General features: G+C 46.2%; 1 protein-coding gene across 1 annotated transcript in view; it reads right to left on the bottom strand.

Moving 5' to 3' along the window:
• Positions 1-12672, bottom strand: part of LOC146833563 (cytochrome P450 2D15-like) — a 489075-nt gene that overhangs the window by 390519 nt on the left and 85884 nt on the right. Inside the window, exon 3 of the mRNA XM_085601418.1 lies at positions 8535-8687. Within this exon, the coding sequence (XP_085457544.1) occupies positions 8535-8687 (153 nt within the window). The remainder of the gene's footprint in view (positions 1-8534; positions 8688-12672) is intronic.

The following is a 12672-nucleotide window of genomic DNA, read 5'->3' as shown; positions in this document are numbered from 1 at the left end:
TATTAGCTAGTTTATTTTATAGAACTGGAAAACTGCAGTATTATTATTCGAATGTAGATGTAATATTTTCAGAAGTTCCTATGCGAAAGAGCATGCACCCTGTCCTTAGTACTAGAGACTCACAATTCATGGGTGAATATTTCCTAATAATGAAGACAATAGATATAGCTGATACACATAAACACGAATTAACCTGTAAATTACACGAAGAAGAAAAGATATTTTTGAATTTAGTAGAAAACAAGAGACAGGATTTCCAAAGAAGAGCCTCTGAACCGAAACCACAGATACCTAAATGGGCTGAAAGGGAAGACCTTTTAGTAACTGGCAAGACTCATGCTGCTATATCTCTGGACTTTGAAAAGAAAGGGAAAATCTGTCTCCATAGACTTAAAACAGAATATAACAATGTATTTATTGGTTCCAGTGAATGTGAACATAACTTCTTAGTAATTGGGAGTTGGGGCTAAAAGGAGGAACGGATCCAGTATTTCCTGGAATTTATTATATTTGTGGGAACAAAGCCTATTTTAGGTTGCCTGATCACTGGTATGGGAGTTGCTATTTCGGAATAGTATTCCCTAAAGTCTATCATGTTAAAAGAATCACTGGAAACAATAATGACAGTAGTGGACTAACTAGATATAAAAGAGCTAGTTTTTCTGAAATAGTAGGTGATATATTTGGTGCATTGATACCTTCAGTGGGGGTTCTGCTAAATTCTCGGAAAATGTGTCAATTGTCAACAGTAGTTGATCGGTAATCTACTGACACTGCTGGAGGATTTCTACTGATCAATACAGACTTAGTTGCTGTTAGATCTAGGGTTTTGCAAAATCGTCTTGCCCTTGATATTTTATTGGCAAAAGAGGGTGGAGTCTGTAAAATGTTGAAAGCGCAACATTGTTGCACATATATACCTGACAAAAGTGTAGAGATTGGAAGATATATTAAACATATTACACATTTTGAAGAAGAACTGAAACCACTGGAGGTTGACAATGAGTGGCAGAAAATAACAAATGGTTTTTCCACCCTAATCAGTTGGTTTTCTAATATAGGTAAAGGTATCTTAGGTCAAATAATATTGTCAATCATGGGCATAACTTTGTTAGTTCTGATGATAATGTGTTGTCGCAAATGCAGTGAGAAAAGAAAAAGGTACAAAGTAAACGAGAAAGTTAGGAAAAGAAAATTAGAAGAAATACAACTTGAAGAAGTGAAGGGAAATATTTACAAAAGAATGAAAGGATCACAATTTAAGAAAGATAAGGGAAGGAATGAAAGATTTGAATACATTGAAATGATAGAATGCTAAAGTTGGCATCTGATTTAAATAGAATTTAGTGATGGCATAAAATGCCATCAGAGAGGGGATTGATGGAGCAAGGTTTCACGTCAAAAGACACTTGCTCGTATGCAATCCTCTCAAATAACATTTAATACTATAACCAATCTGTCCGTGAATACTAATTTTGCACCACATTTTACATAATCAAATCAAAGGGAAGCTTTTCTATGTGCTGTCTTAATAAGTAACCCGAATGTCCTAAAATGGCCGCTAAAACACAGGAATTCTTCTGCGTATGCGTCTACTACATTTACGTAGTATGACGTTTTCTGTCGCTTGGGGGAAAAACTTTGCAGCTGCGCAGTAGCTTCTAATATGGCCGCTTTAAGGTAAAGCACTAATGTGCATGCTGAGCTGAAACGAACCCACGCAAGTTCTACTAAGCTATTAATGCAAAAGATGTATTAAGTAAATGGGGTTAAAGTAGAAGTAAGTGGTATACAGTGAATTCATTTAAGTTTGTATTCTAATGTGTTCTTCTTTCACTTTATTAATAGTTCCTATTTCGGCCTTGGAGGGTGACCACGTCTCTGTTTCCATGTGACTTCTACACATGCGCAATCCTCTCACATGCAATCCTCTCAAATAACATTTAATACTATAACCAATCTGTCCGTGAATACTAATTTTGCACCACATTTTACATAATCAAATCAAAGGGAAGCTTTTCTATGTGCTGTCTTAATAAGTAACCCGAATGTCCTAAAATGGCCGCTAAAACACAGGAATTCTTCTGCGTATGCGTCTACTACATTTACGTAGTATGACGTTTTCTGTCGCTTGGGGGAAAAACTTTGCAGCTGCGCAGTAGCTTCTAATATGGCCGCTTTAAGGTAAAGCACTAATGTGCATGCTGAGCTGAAACGAACCCACACAAGTTCTACTAAGCTATTAATGCAAAAGATGTATTAAGTAAATGGGGTTAAAGTAGAAGTAAGTGGTATACAGTGAATTCATTTAAGTTTGTATTCTAATGTGTTCTTCTTTCACTTTATTAATAGTTCCTATTTGGGCCTTGGAGGGTGACCACGTCTCTGTTTCCATGTGACTTCTACACATGCGCAGAATGTCTACCTGCTCTGAACAAGTGAACTAATTTGATTGACTGCCAAACTCAAGCCCAGCAAGGACATGAGAAACCAAACTCTTGACCCTACGAGAGGAAGGCAAAAGAAACATTGTGCTACAAATTTATCGCACATAATATGAAATATCTGTGGGAATTAAGCTTGTGGGTATAAAAATTAAGGGGTGGGGAATAAGGCAATAGACTAAAGAAAAGTATTGCACTTGGTATGGTGTGATGTCCTCACCCACTGCTCAGCCCAATCAAAATTGCGGGTGAACATGGAATTGAAACATTTGGGGGTGGATCCTACATTTGAATTTGGTATAACAGAGGTAAGTTATAGATAGTTAGACACACTTGGTGCTGAGATGCTGATGCTATGCTGAGATGCTGCCCGATTTTGCTGCAATCTGACTGAAGAATCCTACACTAGGGAAAATTTGGGGAACAACCGAGGAGGCACATCTAGGAAGGGGTCCGGACGTGCCCGAGCCGGAGAGAGTAGCACCAGAGAGGGGTGTAACACTGGTGTTGCACTAGAAGAGGTCACCTTTCCCTGTCCCGAATCTGTCCTGAATCCTTGACTCTTTGATGTCGGGATCCTCACACCATTCTAGGTAAATATATCTGTTGGATAAATGCTCCGTACTTGCTCTCTGTCCTTTCTCTCCTCAGGTGCTGTCATTGCAAGAATTTAAAAATGTAAACTGATTATAAGCTAACTGTACTATTTTCCTGATGGAGATTTCTGGTATATTCATGCGTGTTTGATTTGACTCACAAAATTATTAATTCAGATAAACTTTTAAAACTCCCTTTGAGTCTGTGGTTCTTTAAAATAAAGTTAAATGCATTATTGTCTTTCCTCCCTGATCTAATCTACTACTAGATCTTATCGAACGTCCATTTACTCAGGAGACAGGAATGGTAAGAATACTGGTGTAAAGGTTTCCTAGGGTAAAATAAAATTGATGACCAGTGGATATTTGCCAGCTCATTGCGTGTATGAATGTATATGGGCCCAAATAAGTGTTGTGTGAATGAATGTGTAGAGCTGGTAAACTCCGCTGCACCACCACTACTGGGGAGTCCTCCACTACCAGCGAGGTCTGTCAAAAGCCTAGAAATCGTGATCAGTAATGATCTAACTATGAAGGCCCAGATCAGCTCAGTGGTCTCCGCTTTTTTTTTCGATCTGCGAAAAATCCGGAAGATCAGCAGATTCTTGACCACCGAGGCCCTGACCCAAGTCGTCCTCACCCTGGTTATTTTACATATTGATGACGCAAATTCCCTGTAGGCTGGTATACCAGCATACCAATTACATTGGTTGCAATTGGTGTAGAACCAAGCGGCCAGGCTAATCCTTGGTCAGCCTAAGCACCATCATGTGAGACCACTGTTGAAGAGCCTCCTTTGGCTTCCTTTGTCCCAATGCTGCCTCTTCCAGTTAGGCTGTACCATCTATAAAGCCCTTTCAGGACGCGGCCCTGCTTTTATCGTTTCAAAGATACAGCGGTATGCCCCCTCTCGCGACTTACGTTCTTCTAACAAGAACCTGTTGACCCCCAACTCCTTCAAACGTAAGAAACATGGGGGCCTCAGATTCTCAATCCTGGCTCCTCAATTTCGGAACCTTCTTCCTCTCGACGTGCGTATGGCCACCTCTTATACCCAGTTCAGAAAACTACTTAAAACTTGGTTATTCTCCGGGGCATATAATTGAGCCCACTGTCTTGTGAATGTAACCGCCCATGCTTAGCTCCAAGAAACCGCTTGGAGTACGTGCACTTAATACATTATTTTTAACATAACTGTTAGAAGGTGGTTCTGCCACTATGGGCCACCCGGATTTTTTGCTTTTTGAGCACCTAATTATTGAGTTTTTACTGTGGGGGAGCCTCATAAGTTGGGACTCACCCACAGTGAACTCAGGATGTAAGAGACTGCATGGGGATTTTACTGGTGTCCCCCTGGCTTGACTAGGCCACTGCGCAGCAGCTGAAGTAAGGGACACCGGGCTAGTTACATGCAGACACATGTGTACATGCGTGTGCACACGTGTACGGTCTGCGCAGGGGAGATTCCTAGCGTGCGCAGTCCAGGAGCAGCTACAAAGTGAATGGGGTGGCGGGACTTATGCAGAATTGGGTGGTGACATGGAATAGGCTTTATACACTGGAAAGAAACATGCCCGGGAAAGTCAGTGTGTTTTACTGTGTTTTAACTTCATTATTCCCCTATGAGGATGTGGGGCCCATGGCTAGAGTGACTTCCACAAGGCCTACAGATTCCAGACACGCACTAAAGTCCACTATAGCGGATGTGAAAAGAAGTATTCTGCAGAGTCCAAAGTCATATTTGTACTGCTTTTGGGTCATCCAGAAATGTCATATTTCTCTGAGTCACTGGCTGGGGTCTGGCCCTGGCAGAGTAGATTAATGACCTTTCTTCCTAGAGCGAAGATCTTCCCTCAGAGGAAGAGGAAGATAGGTGGAGCTACAGGCTAATTCATCAGGAGCTGTCGCTGGGTGCCAGGCACCAAGCTGAACCAAGGTGAAGGCAGCACTGGGGGAAGGAGACCATGTGGCCAGAGACACTGTACGACGCCATTTTGAACAAACCCAGAGGTTGGACAAGAATGAGGGGGCAGGGGCAGGTAAGTGATGTGTCACTGTTTGATAGGACCAACAGAGTCTTCCTGCCAGCCCCCTACTCAACTTTTAAAAAGTGCTTGGATAGGAAGAGAAGCTCTCTCTGGGGTGTGGTCTGCTGAAGGTGCTGGAGCCTGGCGCAATGGGCATTTGGAAGGAGAGACCCCCTGACTGCCCCCAGGACCCTATCAGCACCAGAAGAAGAGCCCATGACCGGTGCACAGAAGCAGTGGCCTCTGCGCAGGGAGAAGAGAGACCAAGGAGGAGAAAGGTTGGCGCAGGGAGCCAGTGAAGACAGCTCCCTGTTGAATCCACCCTCTTGGAGACCCGGAGGCTCCCAGTGGCTGAGGGGCACCACCAGGAGCAAGAAGACGCAAAAATGGAGACGATCGGACCCCTGGGGGCTGAGATATGCCCCCCAGAAGGTGCGCGACCTTTGACCTCCAAGAAGACCGACGACGAAGCACGTGGGGCTGCGCCGCCGGTCTCAGAGATGCCCCCGGGGTGGGCCAGGTCCCGGGGGATGCCCCCAGAAGAAGGGAAACTGGGGAGCGCCGTTGCGCTCCCTGTGGAAGTGCCCAAGAGTGGGCCAGGAGCCCACCCTGGCCCCCACCGAAGATGGAAGCGGGGGAGCACCGTTGCGCCCCCTCCCCCCGCGAAGATGGAAGCCGGGAAGCGCCGTCGCGCTCCTCGTGAAGGTGCCCCCGCGGGGTACCAGGAGTCCCCCCTGGCCCCGCCGAAAAATAAGGACGGGGACCCCGTGAAGGTTGGCAGGGGGGCAGGACCCGGGATCCCATCCCCGGTCCCCAAAGACAGGGAGCGCCGTCGCGCCACCCGTGAAGATGAGGAGGGGCCTGGGACCCCATGCCCGGGTCCCAAAGTGAAGGCGGGTGTGAAGGGGAGTGCCGTCGCACTCCCCCGAAGAACGGACCATCCCGCGGGAAGCTTCATGTCAGCCCGCGGCAGAGGGCAGACCAGAACTGCTGTGAAGTCTCCCGCGGCAGCACACGAGGGTGCTGGCCGCACGGGGAGCCGGCGGGGGCAGCTGAGGGTGGGCTCCGGATGTATGACGTTACAACGCATACATTTACATCGCGGTACACTACATCGCGATTTTAACAACGCAAGTCGTTACAACGACTTGCGCTAGATGGCGCTCTAGGACAAGGAATAGGACTTAGGAGTAGTATAATTTACTATTCCAACTCCAGTCTACGTACAGTAGGGAAGGTGTTGGATAGTAAATTATACTATTCCTTGTCCTAGAGCGCCATCTAGCGCAAGTCGTTGTAACGACTTGCGTTGTAAAAACCGCGATGTAATGGCATCGCGATGTAATCCCCGCGTTGTAAACGATGTTCCCCGTGGGCTACTCAGGCTGCCCTCCACCAAAGAAGGTAGGGAAGCAGTGTTGGGGCATTGCAGGGCCCGGGTGGGACCGGGCCCCTGAAAATCCGCCGATCGGATTACCTGGGGGTCCGGGTGGGACCGGGCCCCCCAACGAGACCCAGGAAGGCGGCGAAGCGCCAGCGCGGCTCTGCCCGGCATAGCGGGAGAGCCGCTCATATATTATTCAAGAAAGGAGCCTGAAGCGCCCCAGAATGCCTTGCAAGGCATTAGGAAATCGGCTGTTTTGGGTGCTGGTGGCCCCCAGAGGAGGGGGGTCACCCTCATTTGTTGAAGGAGGGGCGGGGGGAGCTGCAGGAGCAACGCAGCCTCCCCCAGCCCAAAGAAGAAAAGTCCCACCCTAGGTGTCCTGGGGACTAGAAAGAATAACCCCTCAAGGGCTCAGCTAGCATTTGAACATCTTCTGGGCTGGAACTTTTGTTCTACAGCTGGAGGTGTGTGAAAAAATGCGCCAAGGGATGAAGGGCTGAGTTGGGGATGTCTAAAGAAGAGCATTCCCTGGAGGCGAAGAGGTGCAATTGCACTGAAATGCATTTACTAATGGATATTTATTTTAGAGGTACTGAAGTTCACCTGTTCAATGTGAAATACTGGTGTAAGGTGATGTCATAAGCAAAGTGGGGTTATGTGGCCAGACTTTCCTGCTAGGGTGTATGGCTGTATTTGTAATCCTGGTATTTCATCTGTGATACCTTTAGGGTTGCAATTACAATACATTCTAAAGATCCACAAATGTGCTGAGTACTGTCATTCTAAAGTGTGCGTAAACATGTATTCTTGCTGCTGCGCTTAGGTAAAGACCCCAGACTGCTAGCCCTTAAGATAGAGGTGCATACTTTATGGTCAGTAGGAGATGCTCAGTCAGGGTCATGTGTCACCAAGGCAGGTGTACCCCTTTTTAATGCTTGTTGAGGTAGTGGGGTGGGTCGCCACTGGGAAGGTGCCAGTGCGCAAAGCCCTTGCTCCAGGTTATGTTCAACTAACTGCATTGGGGGCAAGATGATGTGCATACATGGGAGTGGTGGTACTAGACCCCACCCCCCCTGCGGGAGGGGTGGAGAGGTTATGCAATGTAACAAAGTAATTCCAACAGCTTATGTATATTTGTAAATTGGTGCATAGTATTGCGTAGTGTGGGTGTTTAATAAATGTACTCTTACTTTGATAAAGCAAAGTACAGACTGGACAATCAATTATTGAGTGTTATTTCTGCGCACCTGCAAATGGCGATTACTAGCCCACACCACCTCCCTTGAGTAAGCCTCAGACTGCTCTGCAACGCTACCCTCTGAGAGTAAGGCGCTGCAATTGGGTGTTTGGTTCCCAGTGAAGGTCAAATGTAGTCATGTTCTTTGTGCAGGCCTCACAGATGCTGCCTCGTTTTCCAACAATAACATAACATTGCCTCAAATGCCTAAGCACAATCACAGGAGCCTAATTCGGCCAGGTTTTTCCTTCTACTCCCTAGAAGATCCTATGGATCCTGAGAAGTAGGGCCTGCGGAAGCCTGTGAGGATGACAGGCAGAGTAGAAATTAGTGTAGCTCTTTCACAGCATTACAACCTTTCCCCCACAAACTCCAGTACGGGTAGCACTGCTGAGGTTGGGAGCTTTTCCAGTGCATTCCAATGCGGAATGGTAGTAGGACCTGCAGGGCTTGGGGAAGAGGAACTCTCAATAGTAGGTCTGTTTTCATTTTGAAGCGACTTCATCATAGGTACAAAAGAAGAGGCTGAAGCTCTTGAGGCCTGTATCACAACCCCCTCCTATTTGACGTTGATGAGCAGAGGGTCATGAGAATGAAAATTCAGAAAGTAAACATTGGTCTAGGAGACTCCTGTTTGATTTCTGTCCTTACCACTGCACTTGCGATCTGTGAACCAGAAGTCACAGTTGTATAAAAAGGGTTACCATCAGTTGAATCATAGTAACTAGTTCTAGTCTCTGGTGGCCCAAATGGTATCCCTGCAAACATATTCTACCAGAGGAAGCCATACAGCCAATTGACTTGCTGGGCGATGTGATGCGATGCTCTTCAACATTAGAAACTTACCACCCTTGGACTTGAAGGCAGAGCAGAGAAATCCAGCCTCTTCCGTCACTCTCTCCGCCAGGGACTTCTTTCCCAGACCAAAATCTCTTAGAGTAGAAAGCGAGAACCTCCTGATATCCTTCCATGTCTGACCATATCTTGCCATCACCACTCCTGTAGATTTGAAACAAAACACAATAGTTAATATATAAGCAGTTGGTCCTTTCAGGGTACATTAGAGTGCTGCACTGTCCCCTGTGGAATAGCATCTGTTACCTCGCATGCCAAAACTAAGCGTGGCTTAACAACACAGTCAATACCACGACTGCGTCATTACCACGAGTTCCATTACAACGCACGTCATTACAACAACTTGCTTTAGGGAAGCGCTGGACTTTGGAATAGTTGAACTTACTATTCCAACTCCAGTCGCTGTATCAGTAGGAAAGGTCTGGCTCTCAAAATCCAACATCAGTCCAACACTGCATTCCCAAAGTAAGTCGTTGTAACGCATTGTGTTGTAATGGAACTTATGGTAACATCGCAGTCATGCTACTGACTGCGTTGTAAAGGCACTACGATGTAATGCCTGTGTTGTAATAGATGTTTCCCTTCCCTGTGTGATAATGAAATAAAATAACTTATAGGAGAATTTAGTAAAATAATATATGGAAACATACATATATAAATCATACATATTTGATAAACTGCACGACAGTGTCATCATGGTCATACGTGAGGCTTTGAAGAAGCCAGCTTGCAGTGGGACTCTTAGCAGTGCATGTTGGCAAGATATTTATGGAGCTGGACTCTGGAGTGAGTATCTGCTGAGTGGGGTAAAGCTCTCTACAAAACCTGGACAGGTGTCTGACCATCTGGAAGGCAGGGAGGAAGGGATTTGTTGTAGGGTCTGTGGATGATCCAGAACCTTGCTTGGGCACAGTGATAGCTCTACACACCTCAAATTAAGCTGAGACACTGATGACTCTACGAGCTCCCAGGGGGACAAAAGCAATAGTCTTTATCCACTAAGGGGCCGATTCCGATCCGGGTCGGAAGGGCACCGAACGCAATCCGCCCGGAAAAACTACGAGCCGTACGCGTGTTTTCCGGCTGACTCGTACAGCTGTACGAGCGAGCAAGTACGATGCGAGCTACATGGAATTCACCGACCGAGTCGTTTCCGGGTCCGAACCGCTCCGTACGTGTCGGTCGGAAGCTAACCGTGGCGTGCAATGGATGCGATTTACAACCGAGCCAGTACGATGCACGCGTCGGACAGCCTGTGCGAGCCGGAGTGTCCGGCTCGCAAAAGCTCCCGGAGACGGACTTCAGGGGTCCGCGTAGGACCCCCTAACACCCGCAGCCCTATGACTCGGACACAGGGGGAGACCTATGGGTCTCCCCAACACAGGCATGTACGGTGTGGATGGCACTGACGCGTACCCACTGTAGGGGGCGCACTTGTTCGAGACGTACCCATTCAGTCAATGGGAGCCCATGTACGCGTCGTACGACCGGCTCCCATTGACTTCTATGGGAGTCCGACCGAACCGAGTCCAACGGCATACATGCGCATCGTACTCGCTCGGTCGTACTGTAGGGGTCCGGCTCGGTCGGCAAACACTCCGGATCCGACTCGGTCGGAGTGCTTTCAGACCCGGATCGGAATCGGCCCCTAAGTGTCCTCTAATTCTGGGAAGGCAAAGCCTCTTCCTTTGACACCTAAGTTTCCTACATAGAAAACTGTGTTTTAAGAAGTCTTCTTCCAAGCCGCCTCTAGTACTTGCCTCGTGTATTATGAATTTAAAGTGCCATCTCAAGACAGGAGGAATAGCAAAAACCAGTGTGGGAACTGACATACCATTGCCAGAGGTATTTCTGCCAGCCTGCCGCCATAGACGAGCACCTTTTCTTTCTATCAGACACATAAAAAGTAAACAACAGATCACGATGTCACTTTGCGGCTTTACCCATAGCCAGCAACCTCAACTCTTATTGTTGGTTATGGTAACAGATAAGGTGACTCCTAAGCGCCGATCTGAAATGTAGCTTTTCGGAGCACTTTTCACAGTTCGTTTTCTTCTCACTTCAGATCATTTTCTCCAGACACTTTTCTATTTATTAATTTCCTCTCTCAGGAAATCTTTGCTTACTTAGTGCTGTCTAAGTGATGATTTTACAGTCACTCCACAAGTTATAATATTCTGCACAATACAGCCCATTTGATAAAACAAAGACCCAAAGTCTTTGTGGAGAGCTTTTTACATTTTTTTGTGTAGGTTAATACTGGATATAGTAAATAAATTACCTTTTTTTGTTTTGTATTTTTCTTTCTCTTTCATGTTTGTTGCGTATTGATTTCCTATCCCTGTTGCCTCTTAGCTTTAGTCTTTTTCGCCTACTAGTTTACTATGCCTCTTTTTCTTCCCGTTTTGCACTACATTCTTGGCGTTCCCCATCCCCCTCCAACAATTGGTGACCTAATTTCAGGCCAATCTATTTGCTTTCGAGAATGTACTAACCTTTTGACTTTCGCCTGAACTTTCCTGTCCCTTTGCGCCTTTCTGACTCGCTCTGCTACCACTCTTGCCTCTGCCACGGTAACTCCGAATGCTTTGCAGCAGTGGTTCTGTTACACGTTTACGGGCACAGCCAATAAGGCTATGAATCTATGAGCCGTCTGTACAGCTTTGTGACGTGCTCTCTTGACACAATGAAACATTCCATGTTACCTAGGTTGTCTCGTAGCAATGCCCTGATCACATTCTATATTGCAGAGCCATTGAGAATTTACCATACGAAACAACATTCCCTCCCATTAAAAGGCTGGGTTTCCGAGCATACTGGCAGAAAAAGTTCTGTCATCAATCACCCTTAAGTCAATACATTTCTAGCATGTAAATGATGAGACCACAGAACCAAGTTCACAGAATGCATGGTCAATGGCAACACGATGTTGAACAAAACAGCTGACAATCCTTCACTTTCCTTAGAACAATCTTAATTTATAGGAAAGCATGACTGTTGATGCCGCCTACCTCCAATTGTAGAAGCATGGTAGGAGAATCCTAAAATGAATTATGTTGTTTCTTCCTTAGATTTGTCAGAAACATTTAACTGACATTTTAGACCAAATAAATTGTTTTAAAATATAGAATCTATTAGAGAAGCCATCATGACGGTTGTGTGACCTTACAATGCATTCCGTTGCAACGCATGCCTTTACCACGCATGCGTTACAAGCAGCAGCCCGGTAGGTAAGAGCAGTGAGGCGATAGGGCCGGGTAGGGGGGATTTCCACAGACGACCAAGTGTTGAAATCCCCCCCACCTAGCCCTACCGCCCACTGCCCTTACCTGCATGGGCCGCAGCTGTGCGTTACAATGCAAACGCCACTACCACGCATAACCTTATCCACGAACATGTCTTTACCGCTCATACCTTTACAACTAATTTAGTTGTAAAACCATGCATGGTAAGCACATATTCAGAATAAAGGTTATCTCAGACCCCTGCCCCAAGTCCCATAGCTGGTTCCTTGTGCCCTCACCCCTTCAGCTCCCGGACCTTTTAAAAAAAAATACCCCTCCCTGTAACCCTGCGTGACCCCCCCTCACTCCCAATCCTCCTAAAAAATACTCCTCCCCTGAACCCTAAAAATGGACCCTGCACGATACCCACAACCCCAAACCCTTCTAACAAATACCCCTCCCCTACAACCCAAAAATGGACCCCTGCGTGATTCCCCCATCCCCAAACCCTTCTATCAAATACCCCTCCCTGCCCTGTACCCTACAAACTGCCCCTGCACGACCCAACCCCCCAGCCCTTTATTTACAAATATTGATTATATTTATAAAGTAAAATCCTCCTTACCTCTCCATGACATCTCCTCTACAAGCTCTACTGAGGCGCGGTGCACGTCATAAAGGGCCTTTCTGTTTCCTCTAACGACGTTGGTAGCCTCCACCACCCTTACCACACACAAACCTTTAATACACATGCATTTAATATGCATCTTGTTTTAAAGGCATGTGTAATAAAAGCTACGCATTTTAACGGTGTTTACCCATCACACACATACCTTTACCATACATACCTTTACAACTTAATTTGTTGTAAAGGTATGCGTTGTAACCATGCATGCATTGTAACG

This window comes from Triturus cristatus, chromosome 4_2, assembly GCF_964204655.1.
Source record: "Triturus cristatus chromosome 4_2, aTriCri1.1, whole genome shotgun sequence".
In the NCBI taxonomy this organism is placed as follows: domain Eukaryota; kingdom Metazoa; phylum Chordata; class Amphibia; order Caudata; family Salamandridae; genus Triturus; species Triturus cristatus.
This window is presented reverse-complemented; position numbering and strand designations above follow the sequence as displayed.